We start from the raw sequence: 24,214 nt of genomic DNA, 5'->3' as shown, positions 1-24,214 counted from the left end.
TATATACTCTTTTCTGGACTCTTTTTGTATCACAATGGTTGTTGTCATAAATGTATAGATGTAGCAGTACTGTATATCTGTATGTCATATGTCCTGATGAATTGAAAATGGGGGACCCTGATGTAAACAAGACGAAAGTCTTTCTCTGGTCTGCATCCCCTTAACAATTGTGTGTATTGAGCCGTGCTGTATTGTACCCATTCTGCAATCTGTTAATAAAGTTTTCAATCAATCAATCAATCCTGTTCCGGCCGCTGCGGGAGGCGCTTCCGTCTTCTGCCAGGAAGATTGGCCATCAGGGCAGACCCTCGCGAAGTGATGCCGGCGGCCACACTTCCCACACGTTTTACCATGTGCGCGGCACTCGGCACGTCTGGTTTTCCACGTGGGTTGTTCGCCGTGGCCCACCTCGCCGCACTGGATGCACGCCCCTTTGGGCAGCTTGGCCTTGGGTTTCTCCTTGGCCTTCGGTTTCTCTAGCACGGCCCGTTGTCGCACCCGCGGTCGGTCCGAATTCCTGATCCTGCCCTTGTATCGCTTTGCAGACTCCTTAGCGTCGATATACTGGAACATGTCCTTCAGTGGCATGTTCTGGTTCTTCTCACCGAGCAGCACGAGCTGTATTTCGGTGTCTGCGATGCCACGGGCGATCACGTCGCGTAGGATCTCGTCCGTGAAGTCGTGGACGACTTGGTCGTCGCACCCCGTCCTGGTGCATACCATCTGGTAATTGCACGTGTCCGCCTGCTCCTCGCGCGTTCCGGCCAGTGCTATGGAGGGACGCTTTAGATTCTCCATTTTTACCATTTTCGCTAACACGTTAACAGTGTCCTGGTCCTTGCGAGATATCTATGCTTGCGACAAGGTGCCGTGTTTATTTACAAATAGCGTCTCAGCTTCCTGTTCCGGTCGCTATTCCCAAACTGATCCAGAAGCAGTCGCGAGGAGCCACGGAACGCCCCGTGTGACGTCACACACTAGTTCAGCACGAGCGCAGAGTCGCCGCCCACAGCAAGGTCACCGGCTTCCGGACGGTGTGGCTAGAAGGCATCGGCATGTCGTTGATTATGTCACCTTAAAATTAGTTTATAAACTTAACCCGTAGCCTAACCCCAACCCTAACCTCACTGGAGGCATCACGCGCAACATTAACCCAAATAGAGATGGCATTTTACACCCTACGTGATCGTCGATGTTCGATGTTATGATGCATGTCAACAAAAGGCGTGTTCCTTCTAAGCACGGTCAGGGTATCGGTCGGCAGAGGAGCCCCGCCTCTCTCTCTCTCCTCTGGGACAGCTGACGCACCACTTCATTCACTTTATACACCTTTTTTGGAAAACTGTAAGTTAAGTTTACGGTTTTACCTGAAACTGGCATTGCATGCGGGCAACACATAACTCTAGCTAATATTACCAGCCACTCGGCTACATTACACCTCATTTAGCTGACGTTAGTAATACTGTCGACGTTAGTAATAGTAGTACTGTCTACCTGTATGTCATAAATGTTATGATGAATTGAAAATGGGGGACCCTGATGTAAACAAGACGAAAGTCTTTCAGTGGTCTGCATCCCCTTAACAATTGTGTGTATTTGAGCTGTACTGTACCCATTCTGCAATCTGTTAATAAAATGTTCAATCAATTCAATCAATCAGCTTCTGGACTAGTGACGATAGTAAACTAGCTTCTGGACTAGTGACGTTAGTAAACTAGCTTCTGGACTAGTGACGTTAGTAAAGCTAGCTTCTGGACTAGTGACGTTAGTAAACTAGCTTCTAGACTAGTGACGTTAGTAAACTAGCTTCTGGACTAGTGACGTTAGTAAACTAGCTTCTGGACTACTAGTGACGTTAGTAAACGAGCTTCTGGACTAGTGACGTTAGTAAGCTAGTTTCTGGACTAGTGATGTTAGTAAACTAGCTTCTGGACTAGTGACGTTAGTAAACTAGCTTCTGGACTAGTGACGTTAGTAAACTAGCTTCTGGACTAGTGACGTTAGTAAGCTAGCTTCTGGACTAGTGACATTAGTAAGCTAGCTTCTGGACTAGTGAATGAATGAATGAATGAAAACTTTATTAACAGATTGCAGAATGGGTACAGTACAGTACAGCTCAATACATACAATTGTTAAGGGGATGCAGACCAGAGAAAGACTTTCGTCTTGTTTACATCAGGGTCCCCCATTTTCAATTCATCGTAACATATATGACATACATGACATACAGATAGACAGTACTGCTCCATCTATACATTTATGACATACCAGATTTGCAATTACAGTACTGTTTGTGATACAAAAAGAGTCCAGAAAGAAAAGAGTATATACATTAGGCGTGGAAACTGTACATTGGATTGGGTAGGTGGGGGTGGGGGGGGACTGTACATTGGAGGTGGTTGGGTGGGTGGGGGGGGGGGGGGGGTTGGTTAGGGGGGGGGGGGGGGGGGTTCGTTAGGAGTGGGGGGGGGGGGGGGTTGGGTAGGAGGGGTGGGTGGGGGACACTGTACAACTGTACAAACAACACTGTACATTGGATTATTGACAAGACCATACTTGGTGACGTCAAAGTGACGTTAGTAAGCTAGCTTCTGGACTAGTGACGTTAGTATAAGATAGCTTCTGGACTAGTGACGTTAGTATAAACTAGCTTCTGGACTAGTGACGTTAGTATAAGCTAGCTACTGGACTAGTGACGTTAGTATAAGCTAGCTTCTGGACTAGTGACGTTAGTATAAGCTAGCTTCTGGACTAGTGACACTAGTAAGCTAGCTTCTGGACTAGTGGCGTTAGTAAGCTAGCTTCTGGACTAGTGACGTTAGTAAACTAGCTTCTGGACTAGTGATGTTAGTAAGCTAGCTTCTGGACTAGTAACGTTAGTAAGCTAGCTTCTGGACTAGTGACGTTAGTAAGCTAGCTTCTGGACTAGTGACGTTAGTAAGCTAGCTTCTGGACTAGTGATGTTAGTAAGGCTAGCTTCTGGACTAGTGACGTTAGTAAGCTAGCTTCTGGACTAGTGACGTTAGTAAAGCTAGCTACTGGACTAGTGACGTTAGTAAAACTAGCTTCTGGACTAGTGACGTTAGTAAAGCTAGCTTCTGGACTAGTGACGTTAGTAAGCTAGCTTCTGGACTAGTGACGTTAGTAAAGCTAGCTTCTGGACTAGTGACGTTAGTAAACTAGCTTCTGGACTAGTGACGTTAGTAAGCTAGCTTCTGGACTAGTGACGTTAGTAAAACTAGCTTCTGGACTAGTGACGTTAGTAAGCTAGCTTCTGGACTAGTGACGTTAGTAAAGCTAGCTTCTGGACTAGTGACGTTAGTAAGCTAGCTTCTGGACTAGTGACGTTAGTAAAGCTAGCTTCTGGACTAGTGACGTTAGTAAGCTAGCTTCTGGACTAGTGACGTTAGCTCTGGGCTTTTCAAGGTGTAATATATTATTTATTTATCTATTTACTTTAGTGCTTTGCATGACGCAAACCTATTTTTCCTTCTCAGCTCGACAAAAGTACATCATGGCCTCTTCTGAACCGTCCAACTTTTCCTGGGTTGAACCAGGCAAGGTGGCTGGGTTGGCACTTCCGTGCTCTCCTGCTCACTACAGGTACCTACTGGACAATGGCATCCAACACCTGGTGTGTCTGTGCGAGAGGAAACCCAAAGACTATGACACCTGCCCAGACGTACAACTGCACCATATCAAGATTCCAGACTTCACTGCCCCATCTCCACAGCAAATTGACAAATTCTTATCCATTGTGGAGGAAGCCAATGCTAAGGGCGAGGTAAGGGCCCTTTAACACTTTAGTTTGATAGTCCCCTGCAAACTCTGTATGTCATGTATGTCATATATGTTATGATGAATTGAAAATGGGGGACCCTGATGTAAACAAGACGAAAGTCTTTCTCTGGTCTGCATCCCCTTAACAATTGTGTGTATTGAGCTGTACTGTTGTACCCATTCTGCAATCTGTTAATACAATTTTCAATCAATCAAAACTCTAAATCTTATCAATAGTGTGTCAACATGGTGTCATCACTTATTGCAAAGCAGTAACTTGTCATTTATCCTACAAAGTTGTTTAAGAACCTATCCCTATCCTATCCCTTAAAGGGGCACTTAACCAAATATCAATGCTGATTTATTTTTCACATAATTTCACACACATCCCAAAACTCTAAAACAGTTTTATTGGTTTGTATTTATTTGTTATTGAGAGTAAATTAGTTTCAATATGGCCAGCAGTGATATAGACATAGAATAATTGTGTTGTGTTGATTACAGCATCATGAAATTATGTAATTTTTTTTTTTTTTTAAAGATAGCAATACCATATGGTTATCCGCTACCTTATCGTTTCATTGAGCTGTAATTAACAAAACACAAGATTCAATGTCATCACTGGTGGCCATATTCTACATTGTTTTATTTTTTGAATAACAATGTATGAATGAAGTGCCCCTTTAACCCTAACCTTAAGTGTTACCTACAAATGTGTCTGTTAGAACAACCGAAACCAACGATTTCTTTCCTCTTCAGGGTGTAGCAACTCATTGCATGCATGGCCACGGGAGAACAGGGACCATGCTCGCCTGCTACCTGGTGAAGAGCAAGGAGATGTCCGGGATAGATGCCATCAACGAGATCCGGAGACTACGCACCGGCTCAATTGAAACTCACGAGCAAGAGAAAGCAGTGGTACAGTTTTATCAACGCACCAAATAACTCGTTTTCAGCGGGAACATATCGGCCGTGGCATTCTTTAAGGGTACACTATGTAGTTTTGGGACCCACAATTCTGTTTACAAACATATTCTATGCTTTGCAAATGTATACAAATCCCCCCCCCCCCTTGCATAGTGTACCTTTAAGGAGGAGGAAGTGACTATACCGTATGTCTTACAGTTCCCTCGATGTGGAGCAACATTGAGTGTTAAAGTTGTGCAATAAGAAAAAATATTTGAATGTGCCTCGATGAAACAAGCGTTATATATTTTATTATTTTCTTGTCGCCAAAAGGCAAGACAACAAAACAACAATAGAAGTACCTATAATCACAGTACTGTAACCAGTAAACGCACAACTACCCAGACAATATTCCTGCAATACTACCTTTTCTATGATGCCATGTCATTTAGCTACCATGTCATTTGCTACCATACACTGTATATAGCCTGTTAAATGATATATCGCTCCCTGTATCCTTTGAGGCTGTTGTTTACAAGGCATTCACTTTTATTGATGCAGTTGACACGGGAGAAAAGAGGCGCTGGCGCTCCTTAAATGTGAGGTTTTCAGGAGCGTGTCCTCTCTTGAATTTCTCCTGGTTTCTGTAAATAGATAATAAAAAAAAAAAATCAAACATAATAGTAACATTTCCATAAATACTTGGAATTTCATTGTTAGAGTTTCTGTTGACAAATATGCGAGTCTATGATTCTGAAACAAAATAGGATTTGTAGGGTGTTAGATTTATTTGTCGAGAGCTTTATTTGTTTTACTCTGGGATTTCTTTTATACACTTTTAAAATTGAATACACTCAATAATCTATTAAGGTGTGTCTTAAAACTGGAATCAGTTAGTTTGGCTTCTGTGTTTTTTAAGTGATCATCATGAGTTTAAAGGAACATGCCAACAGTGTGCAGAATGTGACTCCTCCAGAGCCAGACAAGACGATGGATGCCAATTTCCTCTCTGTACGTTCAGTAGAAAACTATCCGGTTGCAAGCTAGCCTAGCTTAGCACAAATGAATGGCAGCGAATACTAGGGATGGGTACCTTTCACATTTGAACCGATACCGGTACCGGTACCTGTGAATCGATACCGGTACCCAACGGTACCTTTTTTCGGTACTTTAGTCTCAAGAAATGTAATTTACCTACCTCAGTCGTAAAAAAAAAAATCCAAACTTCAAATAACTACAATTTCGACAGTTTTCGGCTTGTCATTGCTCCGACTGCTTTGTTGTTGAATCAAGTCAAATCCTAGGTAAGCATATATTGTGCGTGTGAACGTTGACATGAAAAAAAAAAAGTTAAAAAAAAAAAGATTTATTTTTTTCCCGGTTTCTCACTTCATTCGATACTCGGTAGTACCGACGTGTTTTGGTTCGGTGCCTCAAAAGTACCGAATTCGGTACCCATCCCTAGCGAATACGGACCACCAGGCTAGAGGTCAGTATCCACTTCCATTCATTTTGTGCTAAGCTAGGCTATCCTGCAGCCAGATATCTTTCTACTGAACACACAGAGGAAATAGGTATCCATCTTCTTGTCTGACTCTGGACAGTAAGCACATTTCACATAATAATGTTGTTGTTGTTAATGTTCCTTTAAACAGCCAAATAGTTTAAACTCACTCTTTTGATGCCAATTCATGAACATCTTCCTCAAAGGCACTTGACTTTTGATCTGTCAAAAACACAATTGGAAAAATGATCAGTAAAAATAAAATAATAATAGATAAGACTGCTACTTATTCTTTCTGAAGGAATTTCTAAATAAAAATTACTAGTACTTTTTAAAGGAACACGCCAACATGGGAAATGTGCTTAGCTTGTAGCCGGATAGCTTTCTACTGAACGCACAGAGAGGAAATTGGTATCCATCTTGTTGTCTGATTCCAGAGAAAACGGTAATCGCATTTCCCATAATATTGGCGTGTTCCTTTTTAATATTAGCTAATGCATTGTACATTTGCTGTCCTCAACTAAAGGAATTTTTTGTTGACTTAACGGTCTAATGCATTAGTTGATTAAACGGTCAAATCTGTAAATGTGTGTTTTCCCACATGCAATCATGGAGAAGGACATTCAGTGCCTACCAGAGATGTGCTTATAATTCTTAAGGGGGAAAAAGCATAAAAATCGGGGTAATCGACTTGAAGTCTTGGTGGACTAAGACCAAATCGACCAATTGACCCATCTCGAGCTCAGCCTTCTTTTCTTGATCCTCCAATCGCAACTGTTTCTTTCCTCGGACAAGAAAAGAGCTTCTACTTCTACTTAGTTTGAGATGGGTCGACCAATCAACTGAGAGGGGAGTGGGGACGGCCCTATGCGAGTGGGCCATGATACCTGAGGTTGTCTTTATCTTAACGTCCTCTTGGAGACGAGTTGTCGCCCCCGGCTCGTCTGGCCGCTTCACCTCACTGTTCTGTGTCCTGGAGCGTCCCTGGTCCTGTCGCTGGAAACAAAACCAGTCATTCAACAGAGGGGCAGATAACTGTTTCAATATACTGTATACTCACTCAGGGTTCCCACAGACATTGCAAAATGAAATTAAAGGACTTTCAAGTACTTTCCTAAGCACTATTTTTCATTTTAAAAGGGCATTCAAAAGGATACAATTCACTTTTAAATGCATTTTTTTTATAGAAAAGAAAATCGGATCCAATATTTATGGCTTAAAACCAATTTCCGACAATTAGTTACACTTTTGATCATGGATGAACAAAACTTTCAATGCGAATGGTTGATTTGAATTTCAAGGACTTTTTAGGCACCTTGTTAAAAAACGGGCTGTTTTCAAGGAATTCCAGGCCTTGACTTTCTTTTGTCAAAGATCAAGCACTTTAAGCACTTCAAGGACCGTGTGCGAACCCTGTATACTGCATTGTACAGTATGTATTGTCCACACGACTCCCCAATATATGTTAAAGATGTCATGTTTATGTCACACTGTACAGTAGTATTCCATTTATTTTTTCATTCAACCTTAATTTAAACTCGAGGGACACTGAGGTTTCCCTCATTTACAGTGATGTCTAGTATATACAACTAAAAGAGATGGAATAACACAAAAACGGGAAACAAGGAAGAGCAGACTAAAAGCAATTTACAGAATGACATACAATGGTTATTATTATTAATAAAAGACAAAAGTCCAAAGTTGGAAGAATATCAAACTTTAAAGTGTATTGAAGAGTATGGAGCACTAAAAGAGAAGGCAGCTGGATCACCAGGATTCCCAATTCAACATCATGGTATAAATGTAAGGGGGTTACCTCTATTATTCTATTATTAGAATTATTCTATTATTATTGTTGTGGTCGGGGGGGGCAGGCTGGCGCGCGTGGATATTTTCCCTAATGGGGTTGTACTTCCGCGTAGGGCTGGGCGATATGGAAAGAAATCATATCGCGATAACGATATGATAATGTTATCATATTTCTCGATATCGATAATTATCGAAATATATATATATATTTTTTTAAACAACAGATGTATGTTTATTTTGCAGCAATTCTTTGTCATTGCCGCCATCTTTAGTGTTACATCCCCTCACACTCCAGTTCTCAGGCTGCAGCTGGTTTAAAAGCGAAAGTAACCCGGCTTCTCTGCTGGCTGTGGCTCCAGGGGAGTTGAACAGTTCTGGCTCTGCTAGTTTATTTTCGATCTTTTGGCGCTTTTTTGGTGGACAAACCACAGCACATGTGCACTGTGACTCGTGACTGGAGTCTAGTTCTGCTAGCACACATAGCCTACTGTGTACAGACGGTTTCAAACTGTATTTTAAATTAGAAAGCAAACAAAATAAATGGACAAGAGAAAAATAAATCTCAATTTGGTCAGTATTGTCATTTGGACAAGCAAAGCCATTACTTTAAGTTGCAGGCAAGAAAGACAAGTCTGTCCACTGTCTCTGGGTTTAAAACTACCCTGTTGCAGGTCACAAAAAAAAATCGATTTTTTTATTTATTTCGATATTCGATATCGATTATTAAAATATATCGCGATATTTATCGTTATATCGCCCGGCTTGCGCGATCTGATTGGCCACTGACGTTTCTGGTCATGTGACATGTGCGCCAATCGTGTGACGCCTAGTTCTAACACCGGTTAAGCTTAGGCACTCGAAGTTGGTTAAGAGCAGGGCGATAGAACACCAGCCCTGATTCCAAACTCTAACCTTAACCAACTTCGAAAGAGTCGCCTAAGCTTAACCAGTGATAAACTAGGCGTTAGGTAGTTTGCAGGCTTTTATGCCGCGTTCACGTTACGTGGGAAGAAGCGGAAGAACCAGCTTCCGACTGGGAAAAAACATTCACGTCAGCCTCCTAGTGGTAATTCCTACTAGGACATATGGGATTTTTTTATAGACCCCGATATCTCCCACTTCGCGTCACGAATTGCGGAAGTATGGATGTGGGCGTTTCATCGAGTCAACGCGTGAAGGCTTCCTAGTTGTAGCAACGAGATGTCCTCTGGTTCTTCCGCTTCTTCCCACGTAACGTGAACGCGGCATAGAGCCGGAAATAGGCGCAGAACTAGGCGTCACACGATTGGCGCACATGTCACATGACCCGAAACGTCAGTGGCCAATCAGATTGCGCAAACCGAACGCGGAAGTACAACCCCATTAGGGAAAATCTTCACGCGGCTGGGGCGGGTAAAACACACAAACGTTTAGTAGCACAAAAGACTGCATACATGCCACCTCTGTTAATATACTAGTGTGTCAATGTGGGACATCTGATTTATGGTGAGCCAACACAAGTAAATCTGTAAGGGAAAAACAAGTATAATTGGGGTAAATTCACACTGGATGTAATCGCGGAGGGTTCACCTGTGCTCTCGTGTCCAACTGCTGTATGGTCATCATCATGTCCATGTCCTCGTCCTCTCCGTCGCCGCTCTGCTGGTACTCCTGCAGCCTCTTCTGGAACTGCCACTCCAGGCTCAGCTTGCGCAGCCTGACGTCCTCCTCCGCCGTGCGCCCCCCGGCGGCCTTCGCCCGCAGCTCCTCCACCTCCCGCTCCAGTAGGTCCACGACCTGGAGCCGCCGCTGCTCCTCCCGCTTCTCCCTGGCCTCCCTCCGCCAGGGGTCCGGGGACAGGCCGTCGCTGTCTGTCATGGCGAAGTACTGCGGGTCTTTTTGCCTGTCGGGCACCGCCTGCTGCTGCTGCTGCTGCTGCTCCTCGGAGGGCAGCTCCTGGAAGGAGACGTGCTTCGTTGGGGTGATGGTCACCTGAGGCTTGGTGGTCTCCTGGTCTTTACAGGTGATGGGTGCTTGCGGCGGCAGGGAGGGAGGCCTCTTGGCCGCGGACGCGGGACACGCGTAGATATGACGCGCCTGCAACTGGGAGGCAGGGTTTTGGACTTCCTGCGGCGTTTGTCTGCCACCTCTCGGGTGCTGGCTCAGCTTCACCGCCAGCAGAGCGGAGTTCTGCCTGAACGTGGTGAGCTGTGGGTTCGACTGGACGCCACCCGCCCGGGTCACCGGGATCATGTCTATGCGTATCGGCTGCACCGAAGGCGTCGCCGTGGGCGGGTTCAGCGAGACGGGGGCTCTCCAAAAACCCGGTCCACCGCCGCCTTTGCGTCCGTCCTGCTGCTGCCGCTTCGCCGGGGAGCTGCAGTCGGAGAGGATGTCGTTGGTGGAGGCGCAGGGGCACATGGAGGGAGAGTTGATTGATTGATTGAAAACTTTATTAACAGATTGCAGAATGGGTACAATACAGTACAGCTCAATACATACAATTGTTAAGGGGATGCAGACCAGAGAAAGACTTTCGTCTTGTTTACATCAGGGTCCCCCATTTTCAATTCATCATAACATATATGACATACACGACATACGGTGGGGGACACTGTACATTGGAATACTGACAAAGCCATACTTGGTCATTTACTGTACAACTGGGTTAGGACATTTGTGGGGGCCAGTTTCGAATTGCAGTCTCCCGTAGGTGTTCTTTGAGAGTGTTTTTGAAAGTGGGTAGGGATTCACATTCCTTTACAGCTTTGGGTAGGGAGTTCCACATTGATGTGGCGTAATTGCGAAACGTGTTTAGTCCCTTGTTTGAGCCGAATCTGGGTTTAACATGATTTGTGGAGCTCCCTCTGGTGTTGTGATCGTGGTATTCACTGACCTTTGGGAAGTATTTTGACAAGAGGAGTCGGAGAGGATGTCGTTGGTGGAGGCGCAGGGGCGCATGGGGGGAGAGGAGTCGGAGAGGATGTCGTTGGTGGAGGCGCAGGGGCGCATGGGGAAAGAGGAGTAGTTGCTCGCCCGCTGCTTTGCTCTCTGCTGCTCTTCCTGCTCCCACGCATTACCCGGTTTGTCCAGCAGAGGGCCTCGACTGTCCACGCACAGGTTCTCCTGTGAAAGGGCATGTCGCTGTAGGGGGAGGAATATGGGAGAGGTTTTCTTTTGTACAATTTAATTCAACTTGTGTTAGATAAAGGGCCACAATGTACTTTTGAATATATATAATTTATTTATTATTATCTATTTTTATTGAACCTTTATTTAACCAGGCAGGTCAATTAAGAACACGTTGTTATTTACAATGATGGCCTGGCGAGAGGACAAAAGGGACCTCCTCTCGAAGGGTAATGGGGAAAGGGGACAACAATTTTTTTTATAAAATGGAAAAGAGACAAATACATACATCACAGAGGTAAGGTACATAATTGAGATACACGTCAAACAATATATTTTAGTGTTCATAGTCATGATGTTCCTGTGTCCTACCATGAAGGTCCTCTTGTTTGTGCTCTGTCCATCTAAATGACTCAGAGACACTTTGAACATTTGTCGCTGGTCGTATTCTGATGAATTCTTCTTGTCCTGGGATCGAGGGGCCGGTAGCGTCAGGTACTCCCTTGGATAGGTCTGGATAGGAAGAGAAACACAGTGACTGCTCTTGTTTACATTTACATTTGGTTTAGCTGGCGTTTTTATCCAAAGTGACTATCAGAAGTGACACCAAGGCTTTTGATAAAATTGTGTTTTTTGGCATCGAGGGGCCCTAAAACACCAGCAGAGTTTTTTTTAAACGGTCCAGATGCCCAAAACACAATTACCTCTGACTTACCGTCATTAAGATTGAGGAAATTTAGGTCCATCCAAATCTTAATGTCAGCAAGAGCAGCTAGCAGAGGCTCAAGACAATCCTTGCACTCTACTTTCAGAGGAAGGTAGATTTGGACATCCGCATAGCAATGAAAAGAAACATTATGTTTACGTAAAATAGAACCTAAAGGCAGCATATATAAAGAAAATAACAAGGGGCCCAGGATGGAGCCTTGGGGAACACCACAGGTAAGAGGGGCCACATTTGAGGAGAATTCACCCAGATGAACAGAGAAACTCCTATCAGTCAGGTACGACTGAGGGTATGTAGGGTATGTAGTTAGAGACCATTGACCGGAGGTAGGAGGGAGCCCTCGCTGCACGTTATGCCAGGTCAAGGACCTTGACGCGGATTTGTACGGCAATGGGAAGCCAGTGCAGCTCTTTAATAAGTGGGTGTTGTGGTGTATCCTATTAAGTTACGGTACACATTTTCCATTAAGGTAAAGTATACAAGAAAAATAACTCACGTCAGTGCAAAGGTTGATGGTGGACACAGCAGGGAGCGGGTCCACAAGTTCTTCTCCGACTTCATAGACTGGCTCTGTAGAAGTGAGGGCGGGGGTTTGAATTGTTCTCATATGGCCTAAAGGTGCTGTAAGTGGTATTTTTTTGTTTGTTAAAATAAGTGGTCTACATATTAAAACAATAGCTCTACACTCCGACAGCCATCACTGATATAGAGTGTCTGGACAGTAACATGGGTCGGGGTCGCCCGCTCTGCAGTAAACAGAAAATACATTTCCTGGTATCCCGTTCCCACTTTATCCAAATCGGGAGAGAGATCACTACAAAAGTACGAAATAAAAACTAGTTTTAAGCCCATTGTGTCCTTGAAACAAGTAAAAAATGATCTACCAATGCAGTGAGCAAATGTGGGTTGGCAAGATCTCTTGAAATAACAAAAAATGATCTAGGGTTCTCTCTCCTGATTGGATGAAGTGGGAACAGGATACCAGAAGATGTATTTTCCATTTTCTGCAGAGCGGAGGGACTGGGAGACCCATGTTACTGACCAGACACTCTGTATCAGTGATGGCTGTTGGAATGTAGAGCTATTTAACACATATTTGAACAAAAAGAAAACGCCACTTACAGCACCTTTTAACCCTCGAGCGCTGAGCATATTTCACATTAAGACATTTATTAGCCCGGGGGGGGGCGAGAAGTGTTCCAGCGGCAGAACGGAGCTACACCCACCCGTCATGTTTGGGTTGGAACGATAGAGCTGTCTGTTTCGCATCATCGTCATCATCTGTTCCTTCCTCCTCCGGCCGCCGGCACCATGCTGCTTCTCCCATTGTTCTGCAGGACCGTGATCCGAGCCCTGGTGCAGAACCAGGGCCTTGCCGTTTGGCTTGGCGACACCAGGCCCGCTGTTGCTGCCAGGACCATTGTCACCTTGAAACGACAACAACAACAACAACAACACATAATTACATACTGAGGAACGAGAAGAATGCACTCAATAAGAGTGCAGACCTCTGCCAAGGCTAAACGCCGTCTTAAGTCACTCAAACATTTTACTGGTAGAAACAAACCCAGCCTGTAAATTCACTTACTACGGTCAGAGACCATACATATTTGGACATGGACACAATTTTCACAATTCTGGCTCTGTACACCACCACACCGGACTTGACATGATCTGATCAAGATGTACTTTCAGTGCAGACTTGCAGCTGTAATTTGAGGGTATTTTCAAATCAGGTGAACAGTGTAGGAATTACAGCAGTTTCTGCGTGTGCCCAAAACCCCCCTTTTCAAGGGACCAAAAAGCTGCTCAGCTATTCCATTGCCAGGTGTGTTATTCCCTCATTATTTTATTTTACGAGGAGCAGATAAAAGGTCTAGAGTTCATTTCAAGTGTGGTATTTGCATTTGGAATCTGCTGCTGTCAACTCTCGGTATGAGGTCCAAAGAGCTGTCACGATCAGTGAAGCAAGCCATCATTAGGCTGAAAAACAAAACAAAAAAACATCAGAGAGATAGCAAAAACATTAGGCGTGGCCAAATCAACTGTTTGGTACATTCTTTAAAAGAAAGAACGCACTAAAAGCACATCTTGTTTCATTTAAAATCCATTATGGTGTTGTACAGAGCCAAAATGATGAAAATTTTGTTGAAATAATTATGAACCTGACCTATGACTGACTGAGTCCATAGGTCCTTGTGGATAATGTGTTGCGTCTCTGGGTATCATTTTTGCAACTGTATGGCTAATGGGTCAGGTGATACGCTTACATTTAAAAACTGAGTTTGGCCCGATAGAGGGAAAACTCATGCGGTCACCAAAATCAAAAGGTTTCTTCCTCTAGGGTTCATGGATGTGCACAGCAATCTTGCCATAACATTTTGACAGATGTTGTTCACAAACGGACACCCAAACAGAACGCCTTGCGTTCAGTAGAAAGCTATCTGGCTGCACGTTAGCCTAGCTTAGCACAATGAATGGAAGCAGACATGAACGGTTAGCCTAGGCATTGTCCAACTAACACCTCTCACGAAGGCTAACCGGTCATGTCCGCTTCCATTCATTGTGCTAAGCTAGGCTAACATGCAGCCAGATAGCTTTCTAATGAACACAGAGAGAGGAAACTGGTATCTATCTTCTTGTCTCTCTCTGGGGAAGACGGTAAGCTAATTTCCCAAAATGTTGGCCTGTTCCTTTAACCCACTTGGCCGGAAGTAATAAAGCATGAAGAAACAATTATTAACTCATTCAGCGCCAGTCACGATGATAGTCGGGTTAACTCGCCATCGCTTGAGCGCCAATCACGAGTATAGTCGGGTTTTAATCGATATTTCTTTTATTAGCGATATCCATTCATTTTCATCCATCCAGCCTGATGTTATCGTTGGGAATGGGTCTGAGCTCGCAAAAGGGCAAATACTGCTGCCTACGCCTTCCAGCTGGTATTGCACTCCACTGGGAATGGTGTAGTTTCTTTTCTGGGACGAGCCGTGCGGGCGGGGTTTAAATACTCAGGCGAGGTAGGGCCAGGGCTCCTTTCATTCTTGCATGAGGAAGGATAATAATGATGATCTAGCGTTGATTTCAGGAAGATTCGATAATCAGGCGAAAAATTTCAACGTGTTTTGTGTATTCCACTAAAGGGCTATTATCGTGTCTTCCTGGGATTACTAGAAATCACAAACTATACTCTTATTCAAAACGGTATAAAACGGAAATGTACAGATGAAAAAACAATCCGTTTTGTACATGTTGACTGGAGGCATAATACAATCGACGAGTGTATTAGACCCATAGCTATAATTTAAGATATATTTTAAGCACTCGCTAATCTCGCAGTCGCCCCATTGATTAAAGCGGTGGCGTTTTCTAGCGCCATCTCGCGGATTAAGCTCCGGCGCTGAATGAGTTAAGAATGAAGTCCAGAATTCACGGTCACAAAAGGGAAGAGAAACTCCTCAAACTGTAAGATTCCAAAATGTCAACTTTCATACTCTGTATTGTTACGGTTTTGATTCCTTCTCTGCTTTCTACCTGTATTGGTGTCTGAAGGCGCGTGGCTCAGCAGCGCCTCCAGGCCGCGGTAGCACGCTCCGAGCTTCACCACCTGCAGAGTCACAACGGGTCCGGTTTGCATCATGATACCCGCGGCGCTAAATGAAGAGGAGATCAATGAGATGGATCGTTGTTCAGCCATCTCTTAATTAAAGTAAATTCATGCTTTCAATTACATGATCGATGATTTTTTTTTAAAAAGAAATCCGTGAACGTTCTTTCTACCTCTCTTGAGTGAGACCCACGAGGCTCTTCCCATCCACGCTCAGCAGCTGGTCCCCAGCAGTCAACCTGCCATCCTGAAATTAGATTAGATTCAAATGTATTGTCATTATACTGTAGCACAAGTACAGTACAACGAAAAAGGGGTTTGGCATCCAACCAGAGTGCAAATGTAACGGTAAAGTGCAATAGTAATATACAATGTACAGGTGATTAAACTGGGTATAAAATATATACACGAGTACTATATCAGATATATGTACAGAGTTGTATTATTCATATGTACATACTGATACAGTATGGTAGTAAGTCATACTGGCCAGCAGCATAACTAGTAAGAGTAGGTAAGGGATATGTACAGATATAGATATAGTACAGACATATCTACAGATATGTAAAAGGATTATGTACAGATGTGGATAGATAATATAGAATCAATATATATATATACAGCATTATTGTACATGCTATCATACAGAGTTATATGCAGGTCTATATATAAGTAGGTATATATGAAGGTATATTCAGACGGATATGGATAGAAATATATAAATGTATATATACTGTATATACAGTACTAGTAAGAGGGCGGCTAGGTGGTGTAGTGGGCAAGGCACTCGCCACCAGTGTGGAGACGCTAGGATTCGCGTGTTCGAATCCAGCTCTCCACATTGTTTTCAGTTTAGCTGGTCGTCCGCAGTAATACACATTGGCCGTATTACGGGGAGGGAAAACTGAAGGGTGGGGATCGAACGTTGTGAACAAGCGACTCCTACAAGTCGGTTGGTGCGCCTGCGCAGTAGAATCAGGAAGTGTCGGGGGCAGCGTGAGCCTCCCACGCGTTACTCCTCGCCACTGAGAGATCGAGCTGCGCAGGTGAAAAGATGCGACTGCTGTTACCTCAAGTACCGGAGGGGACTTGTGCTATGTATGACTTAGTCCACATTGCAGCCGGCTTGTGGGAGGCAAGAAACAGCGTTCGTGACAGGGGAGGGTTGAATTGGATGATACGAAATTGGGATGGGAGGAAATATAGAAAAATGGGAGAAAAAGTGGATAAAAAAAAATATACAGTACTAGTAAGAATACATCAACAAGGACACACGGGACACATCTGTTTCAGTCGGTCTCCTGTTATAAAGTGGTTTCAGAGAGATTTATCAATTTTTGTATTAATCCCAAACATCTCCAGGGCAGCTGTCTTCCATCTCACCAGTTCTGCCGGCCCTCCCGCGACAATAGATTTGACATAAATCCCCAGCTCGCCTTCCCCTGCAGCCTGTGGCACGAGACGGGGGAGAAAGAGATGATTTTAGCTGTTGGGGCAAATAGTGGCTCCGGGGGGTCGTGTGAAAGACGTCGGGGTAAGTCAAGGCATCAAGAGTGTGAAGAATATGGGTTGACGACGTCTTGTCTAAAGTTGAAGGTGTAAGCTGTTTTACCTTGGCAGCCACGATGCTCACTCCCATCCCACTGTTCAAGGGTTTCCTCAGCGTTATCATCAGCGTCTCTGGCTCCCCGCACGCCACCTGGGAGAGACGGAACACGTCTTCATGTCGGGGGTTGAGAATGTTACTTCTAAAATGGAAATCCTTTACTGAAACGATGCGCTTAAAATTGTAATCGGAAAACGTAAGTCAAATTGTGTGACCTTTGTGGGTTTTTTTTGGCGGCATTTAGCAGACGCCCTTCTCCGGAGTCACTTACAATTGACCTTGTTCAAACGGTGGCCATTTTCCTCTCATGTCATGCCATGTCATCATGTCACAGAAAGAAATCCCAACCTGAGCACAACATACAAGCAAAATGGCCGTCGTGTGAATATGGTCAATTGTGGGGTAAACTCAAATTCTAGTACAGTAATAGTCCCTTGTCGTTTGTGATTGACCTGATCTGCGATGCTAAGCTAGTTTTGGCTAGTGATTTCTTTCATTAAAAAAAATAAAAACTGCAGCTTAAAATTCGAAATCCCCCGCTTTATCAGAGAGGGAGACGTGTTTATTAGAAGGCTTTGTTCATGAGACCACAGCTGCATGAACCACAGACGAAGGAGCGTCTATTAATAGTCCATTCATTCTCCTAGAGCTGCAGCTAAGGCTGTCACCCGTGAGAGAGGTCTATAGATAGATCTATAGTGAGAGGTCTATAGAGAGAGGTCTATAGAGAGATCTATAGTGAGGTCTATAGAGAGAGGTCTATAGAGAGATCTATAGTGAGAGGTCTATAGTGAGAGGTCTATAGATAGATCTATAGTGAGAGGTCTATAGAGAGATCTATAGTGAGGTCTATAGTGAGAGGTCTATAGAGAGATCTATAGTGAGGTCTATAGAGAGAGGTCTATAGAGAGATCTATAGTGAGAGGTCTATAGATAGATCTACAGTATAGTGAGAGGTCTATAGTGAGAGGTCTATAGAGAGATCTATAGTGAGGTCTATAGAGAGATCTATAGAGAGGTCTATAGAGAGAGGTCTATAGAAAGATATATAGTGAGGTCTATAGAGAGATCTATAGTGAGAGGTCTATAGTGAGAGAGGTCTGTAGAGAGAGATCTATAGTGAGGTCTATAGAGAGATCTATAGTGAGAGGTCTATAGTGAGAGGTCTATAGAGAGATCTATAGTGAGGTCTATAGAGAGATCTATAGAGAGAGGTCTATAGAAAGATATATAGTGAGGTCTATAGAGAGATCTATAGTGAGAGGTCTATAGTGAGAGAGGTCTGTAGAGAGAGATCTATAGTGAGAGGTCTATAGTGAGGTGTCTATAGAGAGGTTTATAGTGAGAGGTCTATAGAGAGAGGTCTATAGTGAGATCTATAGTGAGAGAGGTCTATAGAGAGAAGTCTATAGAGAGGTGTATAGTGAGAGATCTATAGTGAGGTCTATAGTGAGAGGTCTATATAGAGAGATCTATAGTGAGAGATCTATAGAGAGAGGTCTATAGTCAGTGTGAGGTCTATAGAGAAATGTCTAGAGAGAGATCTATAGTGAGAGAGGTCTATAGAGAGAGGTCTATAGAGAGAAGTCTATAGAGAGGTGTATAGTGAGAGGTCTATAGAGAGAGGTCTAGTGAGATGTCTATAGAGAGAAGTCTATAGAGAGGTGTATAGTGAGAGGTCTATAGACAGATACTGGATACTTCACTTAGATTCATAATTGGAGGAGGACTTTAAACTTAAAATAATAAAAAAATAATAAAAAAAAAAATAATAATAATAATCACAAGAAAGAAAGGTATCTGTACCGAAGATTATAAACATGATTATGTATTAGTATATCTTTTCACGACCTCCCCCCAAAATCAGCTTGTGACCCCCTTGGGGGTCCTGACCCCTGGGTTGAGAACCGTTGCAGTACAACACGATACACCAGCTTGTTTACCACGTCTGTACTTCCTGTAGGGGGCGTTGTTTCACTGAAGAACACAGTCCAGCTGCCTTTGAAGTTGGGCTGGTTTATCAAAGTACACAGGCCTGGAAGAGCAGAAACTCTACATTACAAGTCATACTATGTATGTATATCACACAACATGCACATGCATACATATCAACATGGGCTGTTCCTTTATATATACACATATATATATATATATATGTGTTGTATTCAGTGTTCCAAACATTGTATCCATGGTGTATTTAAATAGGATTTCCAAACTATTAAGTTACTCCACATGAATATTAAAAAGCATATTGCTGTTGTTGGAACCAAAACCAAGAAACTTTTTTAAACTGAAGTTGGCATGATGGGCAGGGTATGTTTCATTACACAAGGACCTATGAAGCCCATTCAGCACCTAAGGTCATTATTTAGGAAATAGAACGAGTGTTGATCTGAACACGAGGGTGTTTTTCTTAATTCTAGAGAAACTAGATTTTCTGGTGTAGTGAGGGTTTCATCTGACAGCAGCAAAATACCGGTATGGGAAGATTACAGAATATAATTCAATATATAGTTCCTATAGATTACTCGTTACCTGCTGGAAATAGTAATTGCTAAAGTAATCCAATAGATCAACTCGGTAACCTAATCTGATTGCTTTCAATTACCTTTGGATTTGTTTTCGCTCCAAAATAGATAGAATAAAATACTTTTTTCTTTTTTTTATCCTTATTGAATTATTTGGATTGATATTGAATTGTATTTTTCACATTGAATCAAATTGAATTGGAATTAATTAACATGAATTCCAATCAAATTTGATTCAATATTTCTGTATCATTATTATCATCTACAACCACGATTAACAAATTATATAAATCGATAACCGTCATCCGTTACTTCCTGACCCATGTAATATATATATATATATTTAGTACCTTTGCAGCAGATTGGCTCCATGAACTCCCTCACCCCCGGAGGAACCCCTCTCGCCGTGTCACAGGAGTATCCTCCCTCGGGCAGCAGGAACGGCAGGCGGAGGTCAAGGCTCTGCTCCAGTTGGACACCGCGTCCTTCGCTCCGCACCAGGCTATCTGCAGCCATCTCCGCGGCCGCCACTACAATGTCAATCAAGCCCTGGAGGGTAGATAACACTCCGATGTAACACAGACGGAGGACGGACGATAGCGAAAAACAAGATCACTCAAATATCTGGATCGATGTCCCTCGTTCCTGCGTTCCGCTCCCGGGGCCCCCGCTGAGTGAAGGCCGTGAGTGTCGTTATCAAAATAGGTATCGTAGCTTCCTGTTAGGGCCGCTTCAGCCCAGAAAATAAAGAGTGACGGTAGGGCTTGAGTAAGGGTACTTGATGTGTACTGACAGGGTTATGTGTGACTCAAGGGCTCGGTTAAGGGTAATTGATGTGTACTTACAGGGATACACGTGGCTTAGGGCTGTCCCCGACTAAGGATTTGCATGGTCGACTATGATTGGCCAAAATTTGCCGTAAGTCGACTATTGGTCGACAAAAACAAAAAAAACGTATAATATAAAAAAATAAATCAATTATTTTGTTTATCATTCCATTTGGGCTGTGGGGGTGCTCAATGTCTGAAGGAGTCGACTGAAGGCTTCTTGTCCTCTGCAAAAGCATGCAATTGGCCCACTGATGGATACATCTTGATATTTGTCTAGTCTAGTGTGTTCATTAGACGGGTGAAATCCTCTTTCAGTGCCTCTGTGCCTGTTTTCTTAGGCAGTTAACCTCTGGTATGCGTGCCATTAGCGTTAGCCACGCTTCTAGGCCTCTTTTCTTTTGGAAAGAATGATAAAGAAAAAAAAGAATTATAATTTTTTTATTTTATTTTTATATATTCGACTAAGTCGACTACAGCTCCTTTCGACCGATTAATCGACTAATAGGGGTCAGCCCTAGCGTGGCTTAAGGGTAATTGTTGTGTACTTACAGGGGATATACGTGGCTTAAGGGTACTTGATGTATACTTACAGGGGGTATGCGTGGCTTAAGGGTAATTGTTGTGTACTTACAGGGGATACACGTGGCTTAAGGGTACTTGATGTATACTTACAGGGGGTATGCGTGGCTTAAGGGTACTTGATGTGTACTTACAGGGGGTATGCGTGGCTCATTGGTGGCATAGAGGTAGGTCGTCAGCAGTGTCTGCAGCTGCAGCGAGTTCATTTTGAAGCAGGCGTTCTGGATGTCCTTTGCATCTTGCATGGCGTACTTGTTCATGGTCAAGAGCATCGTTGCCTAGAAACAGCCAGGACTCGATTTTAATACCTTTTCCACTAATTGGAACACTGTATCGGAGGCCATCATGGATACATCTATTCTGTGCACATGTGAATCCTGAAACCTCTCAAGTATGTCATTTACTGTAAACACAAACACAAGCAGCCATTGTAAATGGTAAATGGTGCATTTATATATAGCGCTTTTATCCAAAGTGCTTTACAATTTTGTTCCTCACATTCACTCACACATTCATTCACACACCGACGTTGGAGGCGACCATGCAAGGTGCCATGCAAGGTGCCATCCTGCTCATTGGGAGCAATTAGGGGTTAAGTAAGTGTCTTGCTCTCAAGGACACTCCGACACGCTGCCCGGGAGGAGCGGGAATCGAACTAGGGAACCTTCCCGACTACCAGACGACCGCTCTACCTCCTGAGCCACTGTCTCTCCAGAAGTGTTTATACTGTAGAAGCTTTCAAACCGCCGTCTATAGCTGGATGCGGCCGGTATTGCACTTTGGCAATCTCAGACTCATTCCCCTATATGGTAACACCAAGGTCCCTGGATGAATAATGAATACAAATATCGAATAAAGGTATATACGACCAAAACCCGAGAAATCTCGGGTCTGGCGCCCAACCGCTGGCGAGTTAACCCGACTTATCTCGGGTTTAAACGGCCTCCATTGAGTTAAGATGGGGGAAGACCTTCTCCTACGGAAAAACCCACCTGGACGATGTGCCCCAGGTGGCAGTCGGCAGCGAGCTCCAGCCCTTGTCTCTCCGCCCAGGCCTCGATGGTGCTGAGCCTCTGGCGGAGAGCCGCTCCCCAGTAGTGGCAGCGCAGGCCCAGGGCGCCGGCCTCCGTGCCCATCAGCTGGTTGAAGAGCCAGGCGCTGATGAAGTGGAAGAGCTGGGAGAAGAGCTGGATGGTGAGGGCCGGGTTGACGCGACAGCGACGCAGCAGAGACATGGTGTTCATCAGGGTGTTCAGCACCCTCTCTGTTGGGGGGACGACAGCGTGGTGATAATGATAATAATAATACACTTTATTTGTATAGCACCTTTCATACAAGAATTGCAGCCCAAAGTGCTTCATAGCAGTAAAATAGACGTAACATGAGCATAAAATAGACAGAATAAAAAACAATCCAGAGAATAAGAAAAAGGGTAAAAGCAATGCAGGTAATATGTATTTCTGCCTGTTAGATGGTCATACCTGACAGTCTTTCTTCCCTGTTTGATACCCTCACAGTTTAAAACCTGACAGTCTTTCTTCCTGCTTGATACCCACACAGTTTAATACCTGACAGTCTTTCTTCCTGCTTGATACCATCACAGTTTAAAACCTGACAGTCTTTCTTCCCTGTTTGATGCCCACACAGTTTAAAACCTGACAGTCTTTCTTCCCTGTTTGATGCCCACACAGTTTTAAACCTGATAAGTCTTTCTTCCTGTTTGATACCCACACAGTTTAAAACCTGACAGTCTTTCTTCCTGTTTGATGCCCACACAGTTTAAAACCTGACAGTCTTTCTTCCCTGTTTGATGCCCACACAGTTTTAAACCTGATAAGTCTTTCTTATTGTTTGATGCCCACACAGTTTAAAACCTGATAAGTATTTCTTCCTGTTTGATACCCACACAGTTTAAAACCTGACAGTCTTTCTTCCCTGTTTGATACCCACACAGTTTTAAACCTGACAGTCTTTCTTCCTGTTTGATGCCCACACAGTTTAAAACCTGATAAGTCTTTCTTCCTGTTTGATGCCCACACAGTTTAAAACCTGATAAGTCTTTCTTCCTGTTTGATACCCACACAGTTTAAAACCTGACAGTCTTTCTTCCCTGTTTGATGCCCACACAGTTTAAAACCTGATAAGTAGGGATGTCCGATATTATCGGCCGACCGATATTATCGGCCGATATCGGCAGTAAAATGTGATATCGGAAAATATCGGTATCGGTTTAAAAAAAATAAAAAACAATAACAATATTTGTTATATATATATCCAGTGAAATTATTAGTTACCTGAAATTATTCAGTTTTTTGGACGGGGAAACCCTGCATATATCGGTATCGGTTGATATCGGTATCGGAAATTAAGAGTTGGACAATATCGGAATATCGGTATCGGTAAAAAAGCCAATATCGAGCATCCCTACTGATAAGTCTTTCTTCCTGTTTGATACCCACACAGTTTAAAACCTGACAGTCTTTCTTCCCTGTTTGATGCCCACACAGTTTTAAACCTGATAAGTCTTTCTTCCTGTTTGATACCCACACAGTTTAAAACCTGACAGTCTTTCTTCCCTGTTTGATACCCACACAGTTTTAAACCTGATAAGTCTTTCTTCCTGTTTGATACCCACACAGTTTAAAACCTGACAGTCTTTCTTCCTGTTTGATGCCCACACAGTTTAAAACCTGACAGTCTTTCTTCCTGTTTGATACCCACACAGTTTAAAACCTGACAGTCTTTCTTCCTGTTTGATACCCACACAGTTTAAAACCTGACAGTCTTTCTTCCCTGTTTGATACCCACACAGTTTAAAACCTGGCAGTCTTGCTTCCCTGTTTGATACCCACACAGTTTAAAACCTGACAGTCTTTCTTCCTGTTTGATACCCACACAGTTTAAAACCTGGCAGTCTTTCTTCTTGTTTGATACCCACACAGTTTAAAACCTGACAGTTTTTCTTCCTGTTTGATACCCACACAGTTTAAAACCTGGCAGTCTTTCTTCCTGTTTGATACCCACACAGTTTAAAACCTGACAGTCTTTCTTCCTGCTTGATACTTTTTTTAATTTGTTTATTTAAATGTGTTTACCCAGGGACAGTGCACATTAACACTTTCCCCGCCAATCACGTTGTACGACGTGTTTCAAGTTCATGCGAATTCTGTGATCATATTTCATATTTTCGCCATGGTATTCATATTTCACTCACAGAGCCTTGTCTGATG

General features: G+C 43.5%; 2 protein-coding genes across 2 annotated transcripts in view; one reads left to right on the top strand and one right to left on the bottom strand.

Moving 5' to 3' along the window:
• Nucleotides 1-990: 990 nt before the first annotated feature.
• dusp23b (dual specificity phosphatase 23b) lies at nt 991-4,725 on the top strand (the record flags this gene model as incomplete). Its single annotated transcript, XM_084310602.1, has 3 exons — nt 991-1,344; nt 3,498-3,784; nt 4,540-4,725. Exons 1-3 carry the CDS (start codon nt 1,212-1,214, stop codon nt 4,723-4,725), a joined length of 606 nt encoding a protein of 201 aa, XP_084166728.1. The 5' UTR covers nt 991-1,211.
• A 660-nt stretch (nt 4,726-5,385) lies between these two features.
• Nucleotides 5,386-24,214, bottom strand: part of afdnb (afadin, adherens junction formation factor b) — a 34,694-nt gene continuing 15,865 nt past the window's right edge. Inside the window, exons 10-23 of the mRNA XM_084310601.1 lie at nt 21,977-22,248; nt 21,119-21,262; nt 19,926-20,124; nt 18,991-19,082; nt 17,054-17,140; nt 16,825-16,890; nt 15,615-15,688; nt 15,369-15,487; nt 13,061-13,261; nt 12,331-12,404; nt 11,480-11,620; nt 10,875-11,122; nt 9,569-10,355; nt 5,386-7,186 (exon numbers count right to left, since the gene is read on the bottom strand). Of these exons, the coding sequence (XP_084166727.1) occupies nt 6,845-7,186; nt 9,569-10,355; nt 10,875-11,122; nt 11,480-11,620; nt 12,331-12,404; nt 13,061-13,261; nt 15,369-15,487; nt 15,615-15,688; nt 16,825-16,890; nt 17,054-17,140; nt 18,991-19,082; nt 19,926-20,124; nt 21,119-21,262; nt 21,977-22,248 (2,846 nt within the window). The 3' untranslated portion in view covers nt 5,386-6,844. The remainder of the gene's footprint in view (nt 7,187-9,568; nt 10,356-10,874; nt 11,123-11,479; nt 11,621-12,330; nt 12,405-13,060; nt 13,262-15,368; nt 15,488-15,614; nt 15,689-16,824; nt 16,891-17,053; nt 17,141-18,990; nt 19,083-19,925; nt 20,125-21,118; nt 21,263-21,976; nt 22,249-24,214) is intronic.

The sequence above is a fragment of the Notolepis coatsorum genome (genome assembly GCF_963971535.1).
Source record: "Notolepis coatsorum genome assembly, chromosome: 3".
Lineage (NCBI taxonomy): Eukaryota > Metazoa > Chordata > Actinopteri > Aulopiformes > Paralepididae > Notolepis > Notolepis coatsorum.
This window is presented reverse-complemented; position numbering and strand designations above follow the sequence as displayed.